General features: G+C 48.3%; 1 protein-coding gene across 4 annotated transcripts in view; it reads left to right on the top strand.

The window, feature by feature from the left end:
* Fam222a (family with sequence similarity 222 member A) overlaps positions 1-14,296 on the top strand; it is a 50,401-nt gene extending 36,105 nt beyond the window's left edge. For all 4 annotated transcript variants that reach the window (XM_020166311.2, XM_074061168.1, XM_074061167.1 and 1 more), the window contains one exon: positions 11,831-14,296. In XM_020166311.2, the coding sequence (XP_020021900.2) occupies positions 11,831-13,107 (1,277 nt within the window). In that variant the 3' untranslated portion in view covers positions 13,108-14,296. The remainder of the gene's footprint in view (positions 1-11,830) is intronic.
* The last annotated feature ends 8,292 nt before the right edge of the window (positions 14,297-22,588 follow it).

Below are 22,588 nucleotides of genomic sequence, written 5' to 3'. Positions count from 1 at the left end.
AAGAGGTTCTTGTCTCTCTCTCCATTGATCACAACCCAAGGTCAGGGAGCAGCCCCATGTGACTCCCACCCCCGACCCTTGCCCGGTGACCCTGCTCCCCTCAGCTCCTGCCCAAGGGAACCACAGCCTCACCTGCATTCCTGCAGGGGGCCACTAATAAAATTCAGAAGAAAGGGACAATTTAAAATTCCAATAAAATTAAAAATAAATCTTGTATTCAATTACACAGATATTGCTGAGTACAGCCCGGGGGGTGGGAATGGGGAGCTTCTGGTTGTTGTCCAGGCTTCTGCCCAGGGAACTGAATTGGGAGAGGGCAGAGGCTTGGAGATGGACGGCACAGAGAGGGCTGGGTGGACTGAAGCCCTGCTCGTGACTTAATAAAATAGGCTCTGGCCTACAATCCCAACTCTTAGGAGGCAGGAGGATCATGAGATTGAGGCCAGCCGGGGCTACATAGTGGAACCCTGTCTCAAACAAACAAACAAACCGCAAAAACCCAAGAGAATAAGACTTCGGCAAGACTGTGCATAGACCTATGTACAAACCCAGATGTGTTCTACAACAGAGGATTCTGTGCAGACATATTTTTAACCTTGCAGTCCACACAGTCTCTGTTATAAATTATCAGTGCTGGAGTTCTAGTAAGGCCAGCCATAGATATACATAAATGAATGGGTGTGGCTGTGTTCCAATAAAACTTTTTTTTATAAAAGCTCGTGGTAGACTAAATCCAATGGCATGCACTAGTTTGCTGGGTCCTGCTCTCCATCAACAACATAGAATTGGAAAATACATTTTATAAAGAGGTTATTATAATTTTCATTTTACTAAGATTGTTACAGTTTTTGAACTCTGAGATATAATTTACATACTATACAATTTGCCCAATTTTAGTGTACTTAATATCCAATTATTTTGAATATATTCTAAGTCAGTACAGCCACCACTGCTATCAAATTTAAGAACATTTTATCACTTCCAAAAGAAACCCTAAACCTAATTAATAGTCATTCCCATTTCTCCTCAACCCACTTACCCCCAGTCTACTTTGTATCTCTATACATTTGCCTATTTTGGGGATTTCATATCAATGGACTCATGAAATAGAAGCTTGTATAACTATTTTCTTTCAGGTACTATTTCTAAGGCTTATCCATGTTGTAGCATGTATCAGCACTTCATTCCTTCTATTGGTGGATAACATTCCCTATATATGGATAGATCATGTTTTACTTGTCCATTTATCAACTGATAGCATTTGGGGGTTTTTTTCCCCCACTTTTTTCAGCTCTTAGGAATCTTTTTTTTTCCTTTTTGCGGTACTGGGGCTTGAACTCAGGTCCTACACCTTGAGCCACTCCACCAGCCCTATTTTATGTTAGGTATTTTCGAGATAGGGTCTCGTGGAATTAATTGCCCAGGACTGGCTTTGAACCGTGATCCTCCTGGTGTCTGCCTCTTGAGTAGCTAGGATTACAGGCGTGAGCCACCGGCACCCAGTAGCTCTTAGGAATCTTATGAGCATTTGTATATAGGTTTTTGGTGGACATAGGTTTTCATTTTTCTTGTGTGTATGGCCTAGGAGTGGAATTGCTGGGTCACATGGTAACTGTTTAACTTTTTGAGCAAGTATCAACTGTTATCTGGGAGGGCTGCCCCATTCCCGTTCCCAGTAGTGGTTAATGAGGAGTCCAGTGTTTCCAACTTTCACCAACACTTTTTTACCCTCTGTCTTTTTGATTACAGCCATTTTCGTGGGTATGAAGTGGCAGCTTACTGTGCTTTGAGTTTGCATTTCCCCAATAAATAAGGATGTTGAGCATCTTTTTATGGCCTTTTTCATTGGCCTTTGTATATCATCTTTGAAGTGTCTACTCAAGTCTTTTGCCTGTTTTTAAATTCAGGTATTTTTCTTTTCCCTATTAAGTTTCAAAAGTTGTTCATGTATTCTAGATAGAAGTTCCATATCATATACATGATTTGCAGATATCTTCCTCTATTCTGGAGTTATTTTTTCACATTCTTCATGGTATCCTTTGAAGCACAAAAGTTTTTAAATTTGATGAAGTAAAAAATGTCTTTAGTCACTTGTGGTTTTGGCATTTTATCTTAAGGCAGCTTTGTATAACCCAAGGTCATGTGTAACCACTGTGTTTTCTTCTACTTGTTTTCTGCTTTTAGCCATTTAGGTCTTTGGTACATTTTGAGTTATTTCTTATATGTGGTACAAGGAAAAGATCAAACTTCATTTTTTGCATGCAGAGAGATCTAGTTATCTGTCTCCAGCACCGTTTGTTGAAGAAACCAATCTTTCCTCCATTGAGTTACTCTGGAATCATTGGTAAAAACCAACTGTAGGTGTGAGGGTTTATTTCCAGATTCTCTGTTGAGCCAGTGATCCACGCCTAGCTTTATGTCTATACCACAATATCTTGATTATTGTAACTTTGTGGTAAATTTTGAAATTAGAAAGTATGAGTCCTCCAACTTTGTCCTTACAATTGTTTGGGCTCTTCTTGGATCTCAAATTATAATATCAGCTTGTCAGTTTTTGCAAAGAAGCCAGCTGAGATTCTGATAGGGATTACATTGGGTCTGTAGGTCAATTTGGGGAGTGTCCCCATCTTAATATTAAGTCTCCTAATCCATGAGTGTGGGGTGTAAATTCCTCCCTATTTCAATGACTTCTTTTAATGTTTGATAATTTTTTAACTATAAGTTTTGCTGTTTTGTTAAAATTTGTTCCTAAGAATTTTATTCTTTTTGATGTTGTTGTGAGTGGAATTGTCTCCCCCTCTCCCCCCAGTGCTAGGGATCAAACCCAGGGCATTGTGCATGCTAGGCAAGTGCTCTATCACTGAGCCACACCCCCAGCCCCAGCCAGCCCTGGAACTATTTTCTTTTGGTTTTATTTTTGTTTTTGAGAAAAAGTCTCACTTTATAGCCCAGGCTGGCCTAGAACTTGAATTCCTCCTGCCTCAGCCTGCTGAGTGCTGGGATTACAGGCGTGTACCACTACACCTGGCTTTTCAGATTTTTTTTTATTTCTAATATGAATGTCTTTTATTTATTTTCCTGATTGCCCTGGCAATCGAAGAGAAGTGGCAAGAATGGACACCTTTGTCTTATTCCTCATTTTAGAGGGAAAATATTGTCTTTTACTCTAAAGTAAAAGTCAGCTGTGGATTTTTCATAGTTTATTGAATATTTTTACCTTGAAAGGATGAGGATAGGGCAAATGTGTTTTCTGCACTGCCGAGATAACCATGTGGTTGTGGTAGCTGTTGAAGTGTTGTGTTGATTGATTATTTTGATGTTGACCCAACCTTGCATTCCTTGGATAAGTCCTACTTGACGGTGGGTGATACACAATCCTATTATATGTTTCTGGATTTGCTTTGCTAGTATTTCGTTGATTTTTCCATCTGTGTTGATAAAGGACATTGATCTATACTTTTGTGCGTGAGAGAGATCTTCAGTTTTGGTATCAGGGTAATAATATTGGCCTTACACAATTACTTTAGAAGTGTTCCCTCTTTCCTGGAAGAGTTTGTAAAGAACTGATATCAGTTCTTTAAAATGCTTGGTAGAATTCACAGTGAAGCCATCCTGGCCTGGTCTTTGCATTGTGGGTAATGTTTTGATTGCTCATTCAGTGTCTTACTACAGATCTATTCAGGTTTCCTATTTCTTAAGTTAGTTCTGGTAGTGTACGTCTAGAAACTTGTCATTTCATCTAAGTTATGATGTTTAAAATTATAATAAAATAAATTGACAAAACATGTAAATGACCTTTATGGAGAAAAATAAAAGCTTATTCAATTATATTTCTAAAAGACCTAAATAAACTCAGACATATGTACTTGGACAGAGATTTGGTATGGAGAAAAATTCAAACCCACCCAACATCTTAACTATTTGTGTGTATGTGTACTTAAAAAACTGACTTTGAAGTTGCAGAAAGAACAAAGGGCCAAGAATGGCCAAGGTGCTTTTGACAAAAAAGTGTAAGGGTGGGATAGAGAACTTGTATTGCTGTGACTTGGAATTAGGACAGAGGGCAGAGCTGAACACCTGGAAACTAATGCATACATGTGAGCACAATCCAGGACAAAGTAGGGCCTGCAGGCTTGTGGGGATCCATAGAGATAAAGTGACAGTAGAGCCCTACCTCACACTGTACACATCAAGGAACCCAAGGCACACTAAAAAATCTAACACTTGGAAAGCAAAACTCTACCATTCATGGAAGAAAAGTGACGGAGCGTATCACCCCCAGAGTGGGAAGAATTTACAAAATGAGAGAAAAGTCACAAGTTGGATTGCATTAAATTAAAAACTATCTCAGTAAAATACATCATTAAAAAAATTCAAGACAAGCCACAAACGAAAAGAGGATGTCTGCAGCACTTACCATGGCCCAGTCTTCAGAAGAGAGCACCATAGTTGTGGAAAGAAAGCAATGGAAATGGCCAGGGGACAAGCAGTGTATGGAGCGGGCAAGACCCAGAGAGGGAGGGCTAGAGCTGCAGACTGGGCTGGTCAGAGTCAGGTACTGGTGGAGTGGACAGGAGCAGTATATGGCCAGAGCAAAGCCCAGTTAGGGAGCGGGTAAGGAAAGGAAACCTGAGACAAAGATGAGTGGCAGGAAAGCCAGGCTGAGAGATGGAAGAACCCCCAGCCCTACCCACAGGGCCACCAGGACCACCAGCCAGGGCTGCGGGTGAGAAAGGCACATGCATGGAAGCTCTTGTGTGGCAGAAGCTTCTGCCTGTTCTGCATGTGCGAGGTGTCACTGGTTAGGCACATGTGGCTCACACACATGCCCCTGAGCATTTAAGCGTATGTGTGAGCCTGCCCACTGTGTGTACCCAGGGTTAGAGAATGAGAAAGGTAGTAAAATACAATGCCCAGTGAGAACCACTGCTTGTTCCAGCCCAGAAAGAGCTAGAAGGAAGGTGGCCAGCCTTTTCTGGGCACCTACCACATGCCGTGTGACAGGCTTTTTCTCATTTCATCTTCCCCAGGGGAACAGGCCAGAGAGCTGTAGTCCCCAGCTGGTAACAGGGCACCTGATTCATAACAGGCCTGACCCTCCAGTCTACTACCCCGTGGTCAGAGGGCTCACGGGGGCAGGTCTGGGTCCCTGGGTCAGGCAGCAAGGTACAGAGAAGCCACCCCTGCTGCTCCCACTCCTCCCAGCAGAGGCCAGAGAACAGCTGTGTCTGCCCTGCCCAGCAGCCTTCCCCACCCCCCTCCTGAGCGACCTCATTAGGGATTCTGCTGGTGCCACCAGCTAATTAGTGTCATGTTAATTGAGCATTCCAAAGGCTGCCACCTCCAAGGGTGGAGTGTCACAGCAAAGGGGAATGCAGATGTAGGCTGGAGCCAGGCTCTGTACCTAGGGACCCCTTCTGTCCTGAAGAAGCTCTGGATACCCCTTGCTTCCTCCATTTCAACAAATAACACCCAGTGACTTCCTGAGCCTTTATGGAGGAGGCAGTAGATGTGAGAAAGAAATCACATCCCTGCACACCTGCCATGAGCCTTGCACATCTGTCTCCCCCTCCTATGGGAAAGCAACAGGTCGCCCCTTTCTATACCCAGAAATCTGTATCCTGTGGGGGCCACTGCTCCATAGGTCAGTGGTAGTCTGGTACCACAGGGCCATCAGGAGATGGCTCTGGATTTGGGAGGACCTAGTTCCACTCCCAGCCCTAGGAGTTTGGGAGGGTGACTTGCTTTCTCTCTCAGCTGATCTGTCATCAAACAGAGCCAGCCCCAGCATTCACCTCACAGGGTGGAGAGGGTTGGAGAGGGTTGAAAAAAACTGGCCTCTCCCTTATTACAGCCTGTCCTGGGTTGCCACTGCATACAATGTAGCGGCACCTGGAGTGACTGGCCTATATCCACCATAGATGTCTGGATCCTCCAGAGAGTCCTGGAGTGCAAGACTAGGAATCCTGGGCTGACAGCTCACCCACATCCCCCTTGATCAGCAGGAACTACATTACATACTTTATGGTACACTGAATATCAAAGCCACCCTACATCCCCTAGTATAGAAGGAAATTTGAGGTTCCCATGAAGTGGCCTGCCCAAGGTCACTCTCAGTCAAGTCACACCTGACTCAAGTGAGTCTCAGCTTCTCACTTCTCTGTGGTCCCTAAAGCAGAGGCCCTGCCTCCCATCCTCCTGTTGCCCCCCTCACTACTTCTAGAAGACCTGCTCCTGTGTCTCCCTGAGGCCACATTAAACCCCACTAAAGGACTGGTTTTAATTGGCTTAATATACTCATTAATAATCGCATCTATTTAATGCACCTGTAAAAGGCCTATAACATTAACTTAATAGCAGTGACAATTCGCCTGGCACTTCCAGCCAGCCTTTTAAATTTCCTGACAAGCCTTTAATGGGAGCCACGGTGGATGGAGATGGATCAGGGGAACAGCTGAGCCGGGGGAGGGCAGCCCAGCTCACAGGTGGGCGACTTGGTTTCTGCACACCAGATTGCTGATTCTACCTTGTCTACATTGGGCCTTGCCCATCCATTCACTGTAGGGACTTGTGTTTTCAGCCCTTCCATAACACCCTTTGTTCTCTGATGTCTGACCTCTTCTCTGGAGACCTCCCAAGACCAGACTTCTGTGGCCATCTCCCGAGGCTGCCTCGAGACAGGTGCCTGGCCCAGAGGGAGCATGCAACAGAGAGTAGCTGCTGGCCTATGAAAGGAGGCCCAGGACACTTTGTACACACCCAAGGACCTGTGGGAGGGAGGACTGGGCCAGGTAGCCAGGGTCTGGGATGCCACCTTGAGCACCTCCTTAATGCAAACCGACTCCATGGAGGGTTTTACAGAGCAGCAGCTAGAGTCTGGGAGGTGGCAAAGGGACTTCTGGGAGGCACTGTCAACACCATGACAAGAGTGCAACCCATCACACTCACAAAAGCCATCCAAGGTCCATGGCACCACTAACCCATTTTACACAAGAGAAAGCAGGTCCAAGGACAGGCATTGAAGGCACAGCTCCCAGGTAGAGCTGGGATTTGAACCAGTTCTGTGATTCAGAACCCCTCCCCACATCCAGATGTTCCAGGGCTGCTCATTGCAGCCTCTGCTCTGCCCAGGAGCTCACACTGCCCAAGGAATGCAGGTGGGAGCTGGGGAGACCAGCAGTCTGCAGGCAGGCCAGGGAAGAGGATGATTGCCTAGCTGTAGTACAGCCACTCTTTCTAGGCTCTCCAAGGACCCAAGGAGGGCTGGGAGATGCATGCCCATCCCCCATCCCAGTTCAGCACTGGCAATTACAAAAAAGCAAAGAGGAAATAAAATTCCCCTGCCATCCCCATGCCCTTCCCTCTGTTGGCATTCAAGGCTTTTTTTTTTTTTTTCCTCCAAGTCTTGGTTCTGTTCCCTTAGAGAAGGAAGGAGACAGACAGACAGGGCTGGCATGGGACAGCATACTTTGTAACCTCCTCATCCCACTTATTGTACCACCCGCATTCCTGAAGTCTAAGAAAATGTTGCTTTGAATACCTTTCAAATCCTCCTGCTTGTAAAGGCCCATGGGTGCTTCTGGGCTGCCTCCATTCCGATATCCCCTTTCTACCCCATCATGTGAATCTTCCTGTGACATCTCCTAAGCCAGATGGAGTCTCTCCCCAGCTCCACTCTGAACCTCCTACATGGAACACACGCCCAGGTTGTACAGTGACCCTAAAGCCCAAAGGTTTATCCTGCATGCCCCCCACCTCTGCCATCCGTGTTCCACTATCACCCCCAACTCTGCTTTCCCGACATGACAGGACCTCTGTACTTGCATTAGGCCCCCAGAGCCTAATGTCCTCTTCTTCTCCTACTCAAAGGCCACTTCTCAGAGCACTTTCCTCAGTGACCATTGTGTCCAAACTAGGCACCCCTCCATCCTGTCACTCATGGTTCACCTGCCTTGCTGTTCCCATTCCTGTGACAGTAAGGCAAATCATCACCAAACTTTAGTGTCAAATAGCTACTTGTTATGCTCAGGAATAAGGAGAGAGCAGTGAGGATGGTGTGTCTCTGCTCCATGATGTCCCAGGGGGTGGAGGTGGAGTTCTGCTATCTTCTGAATACTTTCTTGCTCATATGTGTCCGGTGGATGATGCTTGTGGTCACTGAAACATCTACATGTGGCCTTTCCGTGTGTCCAGGTTCCAAGGATGGATGCCCAGAGAGAGCATTCCAGGTGGAAGTCAAACAGGGTGTCACTTCTGCATCCTATTCAACAGAATCGAGTTGCTAGGCTAGTGCACATCAAATGAAGGAAAATAAGACTGCTATTTGTGGGAGTCGTGTGGAAGAATTTGTGGGTTTTTCAAACCATTACACCTGCTTCCTTCCTGTGTCTGGGGTTTGTTGCTGCCTCCCTACCCCTTACCGTGTGTCAGCTCCAGGAGGGAAGGGATCTTGTTGACTTTGATCACTGCTGCATCACCAAGGCCCAGTACAGCACCTGTGTGGAAGCGCTCAGGCAATGGTCGGCAGGTGTGGGGCTGGAGAGAGGCTTTGCTCCCAGCTTTCAGACTGGCAGTGAGCTGGGGCTCCAGGCTCGACAGATTCATTCATTACAGCATTTTCAGCATCTACTCTGTCTTGTGGGCAGTGGGGACCCAAAGTGCACATGCCAGCCTAGGGAGCCCAAGTCTGGCAAGTGAGGACAAGCCATAGCTGTGCAGAGCGTGAGCAATGCAGCCCAAGTGCTGACTGAAGCCCCCCTGGGGCCTCCAGCCCAGCTGGGAGAGTCAGGGCAGGTGGGGAGGGAACAGCATTCAGGTTGGACCTGGTGTTCCCTACTGAGGTCATGTACCTGCCCCAAATCCTCACTTCTGCTAAGAAGCCCACCTGTGACAGTGGACTCCTAGGCCCCTCCGGGGAGCCTTTACCTATGTCCTCACATGTTCAGTGGCACTGAGCACCCCCAGCAGGTCCCTTCTGGGGAGGATCTAGGGCCTTCACCCACTGGACCCCTGAGCCATGCCCATTGTACTCTACTGGAATGACTGCATCTATAGCACCCAGAGGTGAGCCAGGAAAAAGTGCTTCAGGGAAGAAGGCATAGGGCAGGGGCTGCCTTCCCAAAGGCCTACGGGGGCCCTATGATCACCAGAGACTCTGGGGACCCGGTAGTGTGTCCACCTAAAGGCACTCACATTCAGAACACTAAGGAACACAGAGAGCCCTGTCACCAGTACAGCTCCAGGTGGCACTTGGCTCAGAGGCCATTGTTGTCTCTAGGGGCAAGACAGAGGTTGGGGCAACAGTGACAGGTGCCCAAACTGGGCCACTTCCCTGCCTCTTGAAGTCCCTGGGCTGACTGTGGTCCCTCCCTCCCCAGGGCAAAAGCACAAGACCCTGTGGAAAAATGAACTAAAAGCAAAAGGGCTGGTGGTGTGGCTCAAGTGGTAGGACAGCCCTACAATCCTAGCCCTCAGGAGGCTGAGGCAGGAGAGTCATGAGTTTGAGGCCAGCCTGGCTACATAGTAAGACCCTGTGTCAAACAAAACAAAATAAAAAACAAAACCACTGCGGGGGAGGCCAGTGTTGGAGGCTGGCTGCCAAATGTCACAACCTATTTTCTTGTCTGTAAAGTGGGGACAGCGTTCCGTCTCTCAGAGTTGCCAGTGGGCGTGGAGCCTGGTGTTAACTAAGCACGTTCCAGGTGGCACCACGTTCTGATGCCACCACCATTTCCTCCGAAAGCTGGCCACCCTTGAGGAGCCCAGCTGACCATCCAGGGGCAAGATACTGCTTCCTTCAAGGGAGGGAGACAGCACAGGCACCTTTTTTCTTTCTTTCTTAGGGTTTTAAACACCTAATTTATTCCATCCATTAGATAGATTTTGTAGATTTAATCATTTTCACAGTTGGTGGCTCATTGGATACTCAAGATAAACTCCAAATGAAAGTATAATGGTGAGGACAAATGAGTTTTCACACCACAATGGCAGAAACTTGCTTGGGAAGAGAGTTTTAAGAGGAACGAAAATGCACACAGATATAATTTTTTTCCCCAGCAGCTGCTTTTGCTGAGTCTAGTAGGTTACCACAGCTAATTTCACCAGTTTTGTTCATCTGTAAAATTGCATAAAAGTGACATTTTTGTGCTCATTATAGCAACTGCTGATTTATGGCTGGCAAATGAAGAGCTGGTCCCTTTTTTGCGGGACTCTCCGAGCGGCGCTAAATGCCCATGAAATTGCTTGTATAATGTAGTTTAAATCCAATCTCAGAGAAAGATTCCCCCATTGGCCAAAGTGACATTTCCATTCTCCACACCGCATTTATTTTAGGCCACTTAAGAGGGGTGTGCCCCAGGCAGGGTCAGGGTGGGGGCCCATGATGGGCTCACCTTCCCGGCCCAGGTTAGGCCAGAGGGATGGAGGGACATGGCTGCCATGCCCCTGCACAAGGCCTGCTGTGGCTGTCCTATGCCTTGCATGGGGCTTCTCCACTGGGAAGGCCCTACTACCAGAGCAGATGGCTCCTCATGGTCCGTCCTGTGTACTGTGAAGTATTCAGCAGTGTCCAGGCCCATACTCAGGCCAGGAGTGTATTCACCCCATGTGACAAGCACGTCTCCACATGTTGCCAGTGTGCCCTGTGCGTGAGAAGAAGCTGCCTTACCCTGCAGAGGCCCCTCTGTGCTGGCCCAAGGCTTCTGGGCTGCTTCCCGATTCCCTCTCCTGAGCAAGCTGCTCTGCACCTGTTCAATCCTGAGGTATTTATTTACAGGGCCACCCAGGCCACTCTTCCTCACCTCTGCCCGACTGCATCCACTGCCTGAAATCCGCATCTTCCTTCCCTTGTCAGACTTCCCCCCAGCCCTCTCTCCTACCTGGCGTTAGGACTTAATTGGGCAGAAAGCTAGTCCTGTAGCCCCGGTGAAGCTCCCATGCACAGCACGTACTTCAGTCAGATTGGCTGTGAGCTCCTGAGGTGGTGGCTCAGAAGCTCTAGAAGAATCAGGAAGCAATCCAAGGACCAGCAAAATCCCTCTGCCTATCGGAGGGGTGGCCCAAGCCCCTTGCCCCTTCCTCTCCAGTGAGGCCCCAGCCCCAGGCCGGAGGGAGGGTAAACACACACACAACTCCCTTGGCCACTCTGGGAGGCAGTGTTAGCAACAGGAGCACCCACTTTTACAGATGAGGAAGCTAGGTCTAGAGTGGTAAAGCCCCTGTCCTCAGCCCCCCAGGAGTTACAGTCTCCCAACACCTGCTGTGCCCTCACTCCTCCGGGCCCCTTGGTATCATCGGTCCTTAAGGTCACCCTGCAGACCTGGCGCTATCATTACCCCGATTGGGGGCTCATGACTGGGCAGGGCCTTTGTGAGGGGGGGAGGGGTCTGCTCATCAGTGACCCACAGCCCCTCCTCCATAGAAGGACTATGGATGAATGTCCCATACCCAGCAGTAAGTGCCAGGCCAGTCCCAATGAGCAGCCAGTGTAGGATTCCGTCTCACCATGTATAGAATCCAGGCACAACTTGTCCTTGTTGTTAGAAGTCAGGACTGCAGTGAACTTGGACATGGCGGGGAACTGGGAGGGGACACAGGGCTCTCTGGGGGACTGGCAGTGCCTTCTCCTGGTCTAGGTGGGTTCCTTTTGTGAAGGCTTATCAAGCCAATAATGTGTGCAGTTTCCTTTCTGAACTTTACACTTTAATCCAAAGCTTGGAAACTCAGAAGGAAGAAAGGAAGGAGGGAGCTGGGCAGCTCTGTGAGTCCTCGTGGGGAGCAGTTGCTGTATGGCCACTGGCTTGGCTCTTACCCATGCTTTTGTCCCCAACAGGCGAGTCGGTGGCCAGCTCTATGCATTCCTCTCGCTACCCGAGCCCGGCTGAGCTGGATGCCTATGCCGAGAAGGTGGCCAACAGCCCCCTGTCCATCAAGATCTTCCCCACCAACATCCGCGTGCCCCAGCACAAGCACCTTGGCCGCACTGTCAATGGCTACGACACTAGTGGCCAGCGCTACAGCCCCTACCCACAGCACACCACCGGCTACCAGGGCCTATTGGCCATCGTCAAGGCCGCAGTCTCTTCCTCAAGTGTGGCCGCACCCACTGGGCCTGCCAAAAGTGTGCTCAAGAGTGCCGAGGGCAAGCGGACCAAGCTGTCACCGGCTACCGTGCAGGTGGGCATTGCACCCTACCCAGCACCCAGCACTCTGGGGCCCCTGGCCTACCCCAAGCCACCTGAGGCTCCTGCCCCACCACCCAGCCTACCCGCAGCTGCTGCTGCCACCTCCGTCATCCCCCTGCCAGGCCGGGGCCTGCCTCTACCACCTTCCAACCTTCCCTCCATCCACAGCATCCTCTACCAGCTCAACCAGCAGTGTCAGGCCCCAGGCGCTGCACCTGTTGCCTGCCAGGGCGTGGCCATCCCCCATCCCAGTCCAGCAAAGCATGGTCCAGTGCCCAGTTTCCCCAGCATGGCCTACTCGGCCACTGCCGGGCTGCCCGACTGCCGGAAAGGAGCAGAGCTGGGCCAGGGAGCCACACCAGCCCTGGCATTGGCTGGAGCTACCAAGCCTACAGGATATGCAGATAGCGGCCTGGATTATCTGCTGTGGCCACAGAAACCGCCCCCACCACCACCCCAGCCACTGCGCGCCTATAGTGGTAGCACTGTGGCCAGCAAATCCCCAGAGGCCTGTGGTGGGCGGGCCTATGAGCGGGCCAGTGGGTCACCCCTCAACTGTGGTGTGGGGCTGCCTGCAAACTTCACCGTGGGCCAGTACTTTGCTGCCCCCTGGAACAGCGTGCTGGTGACTCCAACCAGTGACTGCTACAATCCGGCAGCTGCAGTGGCAGTGACAGAGCTGGGACCGGGGGCCGCCCGGGAGCTGGCAGGGCCTCCCGTGGACACTCTCGTGGGCCTGCCCAGCAAGAGCATGTGCAACACATCAGTGCTGAGCAGCAGTCTACAGTCGCTGGAGTACCTCATCAACGACATCCGGCCACCCTGCATCAAGGAGCAGATGCTAGGCAAGGGCTATGAGACCGTGGCTGTGCCCCGACTGCTTGACCACCAGCACGCCCACATCCGCCTGCCTGTCTACAGATAAGGTCTGCCTGGTGGACAGATGGACAGATGGACACAGCGCCAGGAGAGGCAGGCCACAGAATGGGGTGGGTGGCTCACACCCTCTGCCCACGAATGCCTAAGGGAAGCCAGGTTGGCCACTGCGGGGGTTAGGGGTGCAGGGTGACCTTTTGCACAGCAAGGCCCCTCCCCCTCACCAGCTGCCCCAGGACACAGGGAGGACCTGGGCTCAGCCGGTGACACAGAGGCAGGGAAAGAGATGCCACTTAAACACAGGAACGGTTTGTTCTGGGTCTCTAGCAGAGGCACTCAGGCCAGGGTGGGATGTAAGAGAAAACGGGGTAGGAGTCACACACTGGGTCTCCTGCCAAGCCCCCAGTCTCCTGGAAAGGGAGCAAAGGGGGCCTATAGAAAGTGATTGGCCCAAAGTGTCCCCCCACCAACCAATCCAAGTGAAGACTACCCTGCCCCCCCCACTCCCCGGAGTCTTAGAGACCACAGAACTGCCAGTTCCCGTTTCTCCTCCTCTAGACTCTCCCCCTACCCGGTCCGTCCTGACACAGAATCATACCCCATTCTGTACATCCTAGGCCACCATTTTCCCCCTTCCCTCCAATACATCTTACAGAGCTTCTGAGCACAGTTGTGCTGGTGGTGCACTGTTCGAGGGCACCTTGTCTAAGGAGACACAACTTGCATCCTAGACTTGTGTATTTATTTCAATTTTCCACATCTTGAGAAAGGGGCACCATTTTCCTATTCGCACAAAGACGCCACGGGGGCCAACAGTAGGCCTGCAGACTTAGAGCTATTTGGAGGTACCCCACCTTGCCTCCTTTGGTGTCTGTGTGGGGACTCCTGGGAGCCAGTGAAGAGGCGGCCTACTGGTTTTAATTGGGAGATCCAATCCAACGCCTTCTGCAAACCACTCTCCAAAGCCTGGCCCACACTGTCACAGAGGGTGTGGGGGGAAGGTAGGCAGGGGTCCCCACAGCCTGCCATCCCCCAAGGCCTGTCCTCTGGCACTCTGGAAGCGGTACTGTATCTCTCCCCAAGGCCTGTTCAAGCACTAAGTGCATTTACAAATCTCTGAGAATGTTTTTTATACTAAAATCGACCATTATATTCTACTGTGAGAAGTGCAGTCTGCACTATATTGTTTTTAAAACGAAGAGAAAGAAAAACAAAAAGAAAACACAGATGGTGTCTCAGCTGTGGCTTGCTTTGAAGTTCCTGTTTTCCTTCTGGTTTCCTCCCCCGACTCTCAGGGACCCTGGCAGGGCAGGGCAGGGCAGAGCTGTCATGCCCAGAGCCTGGTGTGCTTCTGTTTGTCACCAGCCTTCCGAGCCCGGCTGGCTTCCTCCACAGGGGCTGAGGTGGAACTCCTTCCCGGCTCTTCCCTGGCAGTGTGACTGGGGACAGATCAAGGTGGCTGGACAGTGGCCATGGTCCTGGCTCCATCTCACACACCCATGGCCTGCCCAGGGGGCTCAGCACTTACCAGGCACTGGCTGTGTGGAGAGCATTTGTTTATGTTCTGTATCTGTTGGAAGGCTCACAATATCCTTGTAAGCAGGCAGCACAGAGATATGAAGTGACCTGCCCGTGGTCACACAGCAAAGCCATGGAAACCTGGGGTTCCAGTTCTACAGTATGTGACAAAAGGCCTTTCTGATCTCACTGACTTGGGTCTCACAATAGCCCTGTCAGGAGGGAGAGGAAATCATGCCCATTTCGCAGGTAAGGACCAAGGCCTTGACAAACAGTGCAAGGATGGTAGAGGTGTCCTGGAAGCACCAAAGCCCAGGCAGCAGCAGCCAGTGGAGAGAGCTAGACTGGGACCCAATAGTGACCTTGAACTGGTTCATCCCCAAAGAGAGCATCGAAGGAGGCAAAAGCACAGTGAACATTTGAGAGATGCAGCTGGCAGTGGTCCTGGGCTTCACTATCCCAGGGCCATAATAAGGGCTGCCTAATTGGGGCTGCTTAAGCACCAGTCATCCAGGTCCCCGCGGCCTGGACCTACCCACACTGGGTATCAGGAATGGGGACAGAGGCTAGATGGGAACCCTTCTCTGGGCCAGGTCCCTCCAACTGTTCTGGGCAGATGACCCACCTACCATCCACCTTCTGCAGAGTGGGGTATGTGTGCGGGGTTTGTGAGCACCAGGACACTGCATGCATTGGTTCCAGGAGTCTAGCTGGGGTCTGCCCCATCCTAGCATGGACTCCCTGTGTGCCTTGGCCAGGTTCCTTCTCCCTGGGCCTCCGTTTCCTCCTCTGGGAGCTGAACTGGCTGCTTGATGGCAGAAGGCCATGCAGCATAGCTATGGCCCTGCTCTCCTGTGTGTGTGTGTGTGTGTGTGTGTGTCTGTGTGTGTGTGTGTGTGTGTGTGTGTGTGTGTGTGTGTTTTGTGGTACTGGGGATTGAACCCAGGCCCTTATGCTTTAAGTGCTCTGTTATGTGAGCTATGCTCCCAGCCCTTTTGTTTTTGTTTTGCTTTAGAGGTAAGATCTCCCTGACTTTGCCTCTGCCTCCCGAGTAACTGGGATTACAGATGTGGGCCACCATGCCTGGCAGGATAGGTAACAAAATCAGCATCACTGCTGTGATTTCCAATAGCCCTCAGCTACTATAAGCACTGACACCAGGCTTGGCACTAAAAGTCTTTCAGTCCTCAACAGCCATTTGGCATAACACAGATGCACATTCCGTGAGACACAGCGAGGCCTACACAAGGGTAATCACTCTGCCCAAAATCACAAAACTGAGGCTGGAGACCAACAGAGAAGCAGCTGGGAGAAATAGGCCTGTCTGGCTCAGTGTGAGCCCTTAACTGCCGTGCTACCAGACAGCCTAATGCTGCTGCTAGCCCCCATATTGGGCCTGCTTGGCTCCAGAACCTTGGCTGAGGCATAGATCCTGTACAGACTGCTCCAACTTCAACCTGGGTGCAGGAGACAGCAGAGTTGAGGCAGGCTAACATTGGGCTCATGTAGATTTCCTGGGAATGGGGCCACTACCTTCACCTGGCTGGAAACTGCCCATGCCCCTTTCCCACTTGTTCATTATTGGGTGGGAACCTCCCGGGTCTGCCCTCCCATGCGGTAGTGTAGGTTTTAAAGGCACCCTAAAAGGAAAAGCTCTCTCTCTCTCTCTCTGCCGGCAGACTCCACCCGTGCCCACCCTTCTTCTTCCCTTTCCTCACCTGGCAGAACAGGTGACTCCTCTTCCCCCAATAAAGCTATCCTACCTCACCCCATCTATGTGCTCTGCTTGCATTTTTCCATTTGGAGCACAAAAACCAGGATCTTCTGATCACAGACTGCACCAGCGCAGGAAACATTTGGTGAGCCAGCAAGGAGAAAGTGACCAGCAAGATCCCAATATGCTATCTCTGCCAATCTTTATTTTAACGCACCTTTCTCTGTCCTCTGGTACCTCGCTTGACCAACTGATGCTTCAGAACTAAATGCCACTTATGGCTTGGATGGTAGGGGACCCTCACGCTGGGGCATTCACCAGATACTCAGGGCTTTTTTGGAGCCCTGGCATAGATGGACTGCACAATGATTGGCAGGATGCAACATTTGCCATCAGGACTCAGGAGCTCCTGCAAGTGCCCAAGGCACAGGACAGGGTTCATGTCGGGGTTCCCTGGTCCTGCCCCAGGGGATGGACCATGTTAAAAGCTAGTTGCCCCTTCCCCAACCCTACCCTCCCTAACCCTCAATCCCCTCGCCCATCCTTTCCTTCACTGCATTGTGGGAGACCCTACTCCAAGGTCTCTGACCCCCCCAACATGACCAGGGACAATTAGAAATGCCCCTGCCATTTGGGCTGAGCTCCGCTCTCTTCCCCATCTTTCTGTTCTTTTCTTTCTCCCTCCAACCTGCAGTTTTAAAACAACAGATGGGAGGCACACTTCAGCCCATCCAGCAACAGGTTGTTTTTAAGGGAAAAAAAAAAAGTCTGCCCTGGGAAAGCATGGCTGCTCAAAAATGGTGGAGGGAGCCATACAGACAGGAAGCAAATGAATTGCTACCTGCAGGTTGGGAGGCTTGCATGCCCCTTGCAGTCACCCCCGCCCCCCTGGGGCAGGGAGGTGGTACATAGAGTGACAGGCCTTACACCTATCAGGCAACACCATAGCAGTAAAGGGAATGAAGTCTTGCTGCCCCATCCAAGCGCAGCATCCCAAGCAGCCACCACTGGTGCTTGGGAACGGGTGTGCACACACGGCTGCCTGGTACACCCTTTGGGGCGGGTACACACAACATGGCACAGGCCACACACCTTCCCAGCTGGCCATTGGAGAAAACTACACCTGCAGTTTGCCACGATGCCCACACATGGTTACTCAGTTGGCCACTCAAGGTACCCATCCATACCCATGGTTTACAACATCCACGCATGGTTTCCCAGATGGCTGGATTGGGGTGGATGAAAGTCCTGTCTCCAGAAGTCATGCCTCTAGAGACCCAAAGTCCCACCCTGGAAGCCATGCCTCTGGAGGGCCAGAGTAAGCCGCTGCTGGCTCAGGACCCCAAAATGCCTACTGCTGCTGGCACAGAACTGCCCCCCAGATGTCTGGCACCATTTAGCAGGGCCTCCAGGCCTGTGGCCATGGGGTGCAATCCTCCAATCCCTCCCCTCAGGCGTACCCATGGATCAGGCCCCACCCTACTTTTCAGTGCCAGCCATGGGGCGTGACCGTGACCATAACCATGACTGTGGAGGCAGTGGTGGTGGCATATGTGCTCAAATAGTTACAGCCATGGCTGTAGCATACAAAGGGGGGCAGCACCAGTGTGTATGCTTGGGGCCCTGCATGGGCCGGCAGCCTCTGTCCAGCAGCTGGCTGAGAGAGGAAATGCAAAGGCAAGCAAGATCCACCGCCAGTGGGGATGCCAGGGACAAGGTGGATGAGATGTCACCTCTGGTGACCAAGGTCCCATGTCTAACCAAACCGCCTCTTCCTATCTGCATCCTCTCCCTCCCCTTGGCTCCCTTTTTAAGTCTCAAACCCAGGCAGCCACCTGGCCCAGGAAGCAAGCTAACAATGGGGCCCTCAGCCATGGTGGCCTGCCAAGTGAGAGGGCACGCCCCACCTGACCAGCCTCAGGCCTTGTCTCTAAAATAAGAACAATGAGGTCAAGTTTTAGGACGCTGGGGTGGTTTTCTGAGTCTGTGCCATTGTCATGTTAAGAGAGACATCTAGTATTCTACTGGTTCCTTCTCTAATGGATGTAGAATTTCTGTTTAAAATTCCTAGCTTTTGCTCTGCCTAGCATCTCAGTTTGGGTTTTTGTTTTTAATTCACTTGTAAAAACCTCCCTGCTCCAAACACAGTTGTTTAAGATGTGGATTGCTCTAGGGTAAAAAGTAAATTAGGCTTTAGAGTAAATTTAGGCTGACTTTAAAATTTCCTGTGATGGCATCTGGGTTCTGGCTACCTAATCTTAAACAGATTAGTGGAATTGGAAGGTGATTTCTTCCTGTGGCACACCTCTCCCCTCCATTTACCTATGCCTCTCAGAGGAACCAGGGACACGCCTGTGCCCAAGAATCTGGCCCCACCTATCAGCACCAGCCTGGAAGCTTGAGGCTCCCTGCTTGGGAGCCATCCCTGCCTCTCAGCACTGGCTGACACGCCAGCCCTGCCACTTCTCAGCATGGGCCTAAAAAGCGCCACCTAGCCAGCCAGTCTATGCAGCCTGCTGCCATCCTGGCACCTCAGGCCCCACGGCTGTTTGTTGCTGTAAATGTACTTAAATTCTCTAAGTAGAAACAGCACCATTTAATTAAGAATTAGATATTGGTCACTTATAAAGTATAATTCATTTACTCTAAGGGCAAAATTACTCTATTGATAAGACGTCATTTTTTTAACACTAGAATATGAGGTTTAGACATGTACTTAAGATAAAGAGAACTTAATGGTACTAATTAATCATTGGTTTTGTTTTGTATTTTCTTACAAAACTTTAACTGTTCTGTGCTGATAAAATTAGGCTTACAGCCAAGAGGTTAAAGAAAATGGGTTTTTTATGTGGACATTTTAAATAGATAATTTAATTAGAGGTTTTATTCTTAACAATTATTTTTGTTTTAAAATTAATAAAAATGTTCTCTATTGCTCAGTGCAGCATGTCAGATTCTGAACTTGTTTAAGGTCCTTTCCAAACTGTAGCTCTGTAAGTGGCTGGGCTCCACAGGGTTTGGATTCTTGGCTTTCTAGGTGATCACAAAGCTCCCTTATGAGGAGGTCCAGGATCGAATTATAAACACCTGGAGTAAACTAGACACTAACAAAACCTTTTAAATCCCACCTTAGCTTGCTTCAATTTATCTGGCCTTTTCATTAGCATGCCTACCTCCTGGACAGCTGTCTCTCAGGGGGAGATATCTTTTACCTCTATGGTAGACTGCTATTTTGAGCCTGTGTGTTGTATGTAACATATCTTTGTGTTCCATTTGAAAGACCCTTTGGAGAGACCATGTGGTCATAGGAAATGCCACCATGAAGGAGCCACCATGTGTCCAGCACCATCTTGCCACTCCCTAGGAATAGGAAACTCATGGGTGATGACATCTTGCCTTATTCTAGGAAATTTATAACTAACTTGTGGTTAAAATTCTGTAGATCAATATAATTTCCATACATGTTGTTTTTACTGCATTAATCTGTTAAGGATTGGGCCAAAAGGAGAGAGTATTTATGTTAAAGATCTGTTATAAGTCTAAAAATAATGACAAAGAAATGGTTTAAGGGCACACTAAATTAATGTGATTGTTTGTGTGTCATTGTGTGTTTTCTGTGTGTCTTTATCTCCCACCAATTGTGGCCACTTCATTTTTACTTTCTTGAACTCATACATGTGATTATATTCTTTGGCATGCCTAGGTCGTAACATCTGTGTGTCTGTGTGTGTTTAGATGTCTTTAGGATGGTTCTTAAGCTCTTTTATAAAGTTAATGTGCATAACTGTCTCAAAGGTTATCTAAAGTTCTAATCCCAACCAGGCCTAATTATTCTCCATCTTAAAACGAAAAAGAATTTTATAACCAATAATCTCGACCTGTTTTATTCTACCATGAGTGTAATTTACATTTAACTCTTTTATAATTAGGTTTATTGACCCATGTGTTTTTATAGAATGCTATTATTAAAAGATGGTTTAATTTTCTTCCTAAGTCTTTTTAGTTATAAGGTTACTAAGAACTTTATTTAAAACAGTGTTATCTACAAGACAAAAACAAAAAAACAAAAAATAAATAAATAAAACACTTATCTTAATAAGGGTTTTTACAAAAGTTATTTCAATACACAAATCAAGGTCTTAAAACTTATACGTTTACAATTTAAAATTGGCCTAAAAGTTTTCTAAGGTTAAAATTTAAGATACCAATATGTATTTAAAAATGGGTTACTGTTTTATCAAAATAACTATCAAGATATTTTGTTACTGTAGGCTAATACAAAATTTTACCAAAACCAAACAAAAGCTCACCCTCTAAATGCTTAACCCCTTATTTCTGTTTCTACACCTAATTATTTGAGACTTCAATCTTAATTGGTTTATTATTAAAAATTGTACATGTTCTCCCATTTTTCTCAGTTTACAGGCTGAGTACAACCCCATGGCCTAATATGAAAACTAGCCACAAGTGACGGGTTGGGATCTGCCAGGCTTACTTTGGTACAATTTGGATTCTGTACTGGTCATAACGGCTTGGATATTTTAATAGTTGGGTCAACATTCAGGATCAACATCCCATCAAAGAACCCTCATGCTGGGGTGGATGAGGCTGGTCCTTAGGGGAACAGTTGACTCAAAGTCAGGGGACCCTGCCACTCACTTGCTCCACAAATGGGTGATGGAAACAGGTCAAAGGGACCTGTGTTGAGGCTTTCAGATGGTTCAAGAAGGATGCTTTGAGAATCTAGGAAGTTCTCACTTTTTTCTCTCCCAAGGGCAACTATCCATCTCCCCTTCCTTCTCTCTCACTCTTCACCAGCCAGCATAGGGAATTACATTCAGGAGCCCTCGTGCAGGGGCGAGGGGTGAATGGATTCTCCCCTTCTCCTTTCCCTCTCTCTCTCTCTTTCCACCAGCCAGCATAGGGAAAGCCACACACATTTGACTGTATCCTTAAGTGCTGGGAGATGCTTTGATCCTGCTAACCAAAAGTAAGATGACTGGTTCTCTTCATAGCCCATTTAAGATCATTCTTTATGTCCTGCTTAAATTAGTTTCTTGCCAGACACAAAACTCTAAGGTATTTTTCCAATAACACTAAAGAAACTAAGTTTAAAGTAAGTAAAATTCCTTAAATGGTTCTAATATTCCTAGTGCCTTATACATATATCTAAATGTCATAAAATCACTTATAGAGTTAAACATATACGTATGCAAGCAGCTATAGCTCTTTTATCTATGATACCTTCTAATAAGGTCTTTGACATTTCTAGTCTTTATGACAAATGCTAAAAGTTCTATCATTTAGGCATGACTTCTATTTGTCAGCTAAACACTGGTTTATCTGACATCTGTTCATCAGATGAACATTGGTTTATGTATAATATATACATTTTATGTATAATATTTTATGTATAATATATAAGTAAACATCAAAATAGGAGCTATTTAAAATTACTAACATTGCCTTCCCTTAACCATTGAAAATTTAAGGTTTTTTATTGTCAGTGCTGTATTGACAGTATTGACAACCACCAACTTGTTACCTTACCTAACCAAAATTCAAGGTTTAAATTGTAATTAACCATGGTTACTTTAAGTTTTGTCATTACAGTTCTGATCCTTCAAAAACATTCACAGGCAAGCACATGAAAAATTACTCTGAAAAATGCTTATCCATCAACCAGGAACAGACATTCCTTAGTACTGGGATCATTTTGTATTTTCCTTGTAAAACTTTGTAACTGTTACCTACTAACAATTTATAGCAATTTAAAAGTGTCAGTACATCCCCCATAGGAAAATTAGATTAATTAAGTCCTGCCTAAAAGCCACTTTTTATAAATCTCTTTGTTGCTTAATTTGGCCAAGAAAGGTCGCATTGGCAGTGACTTCTGATCTGTTCGAGTCTCCCTCCTCCATGGGACAAATCTGACTTTTTGGGCTTTCCGGGAAAAGCCATTCCTGCACCGAGGGACAGAACTGCCAAATTGGCAAAATCTTCAGAGACAACTGTTCAGAGAACAGTTTAAGAGGATGTGACCCCCCAAGTGGTCAGCATCCCCCAAACTTCTCAGAGGAACAAGTGGCCTTCAGCCACCCGAGACAGTTCAAAAGGACTGCACAAATGAGGGGACTTCTCCAGACCCAGATGGAGTCAATTATGCCAGACCTCTGAAAGTAACCAAAGCCGAGAGATTTTAAAAAGGGGCTCTTCGAGGTTAGCTAGGCTCAGAAGACCAAAAATCGTATGTTCTCCCTCATAAGTGGAATTTAGATCTAGGGCAAATGCAGCAATG

Source organism: Castor canadensis, chromosome 18 (assembly GCF_047511655.1).
Source record: "Castor canadensis chromosome 18, mCasCan1.hap1v2, whole genome shotgun sequence".
NCBI classification, from domain to species: Eukaryota; Metazoa; Chordata; class Mammalia; order Rodentia; family Castoridae; genus Castor; species Castor canadensis.
Note: the sequence above shows the minus strand (reverse complement) of the source record. Positions and strands in the feature narration are given on the sequence as shown.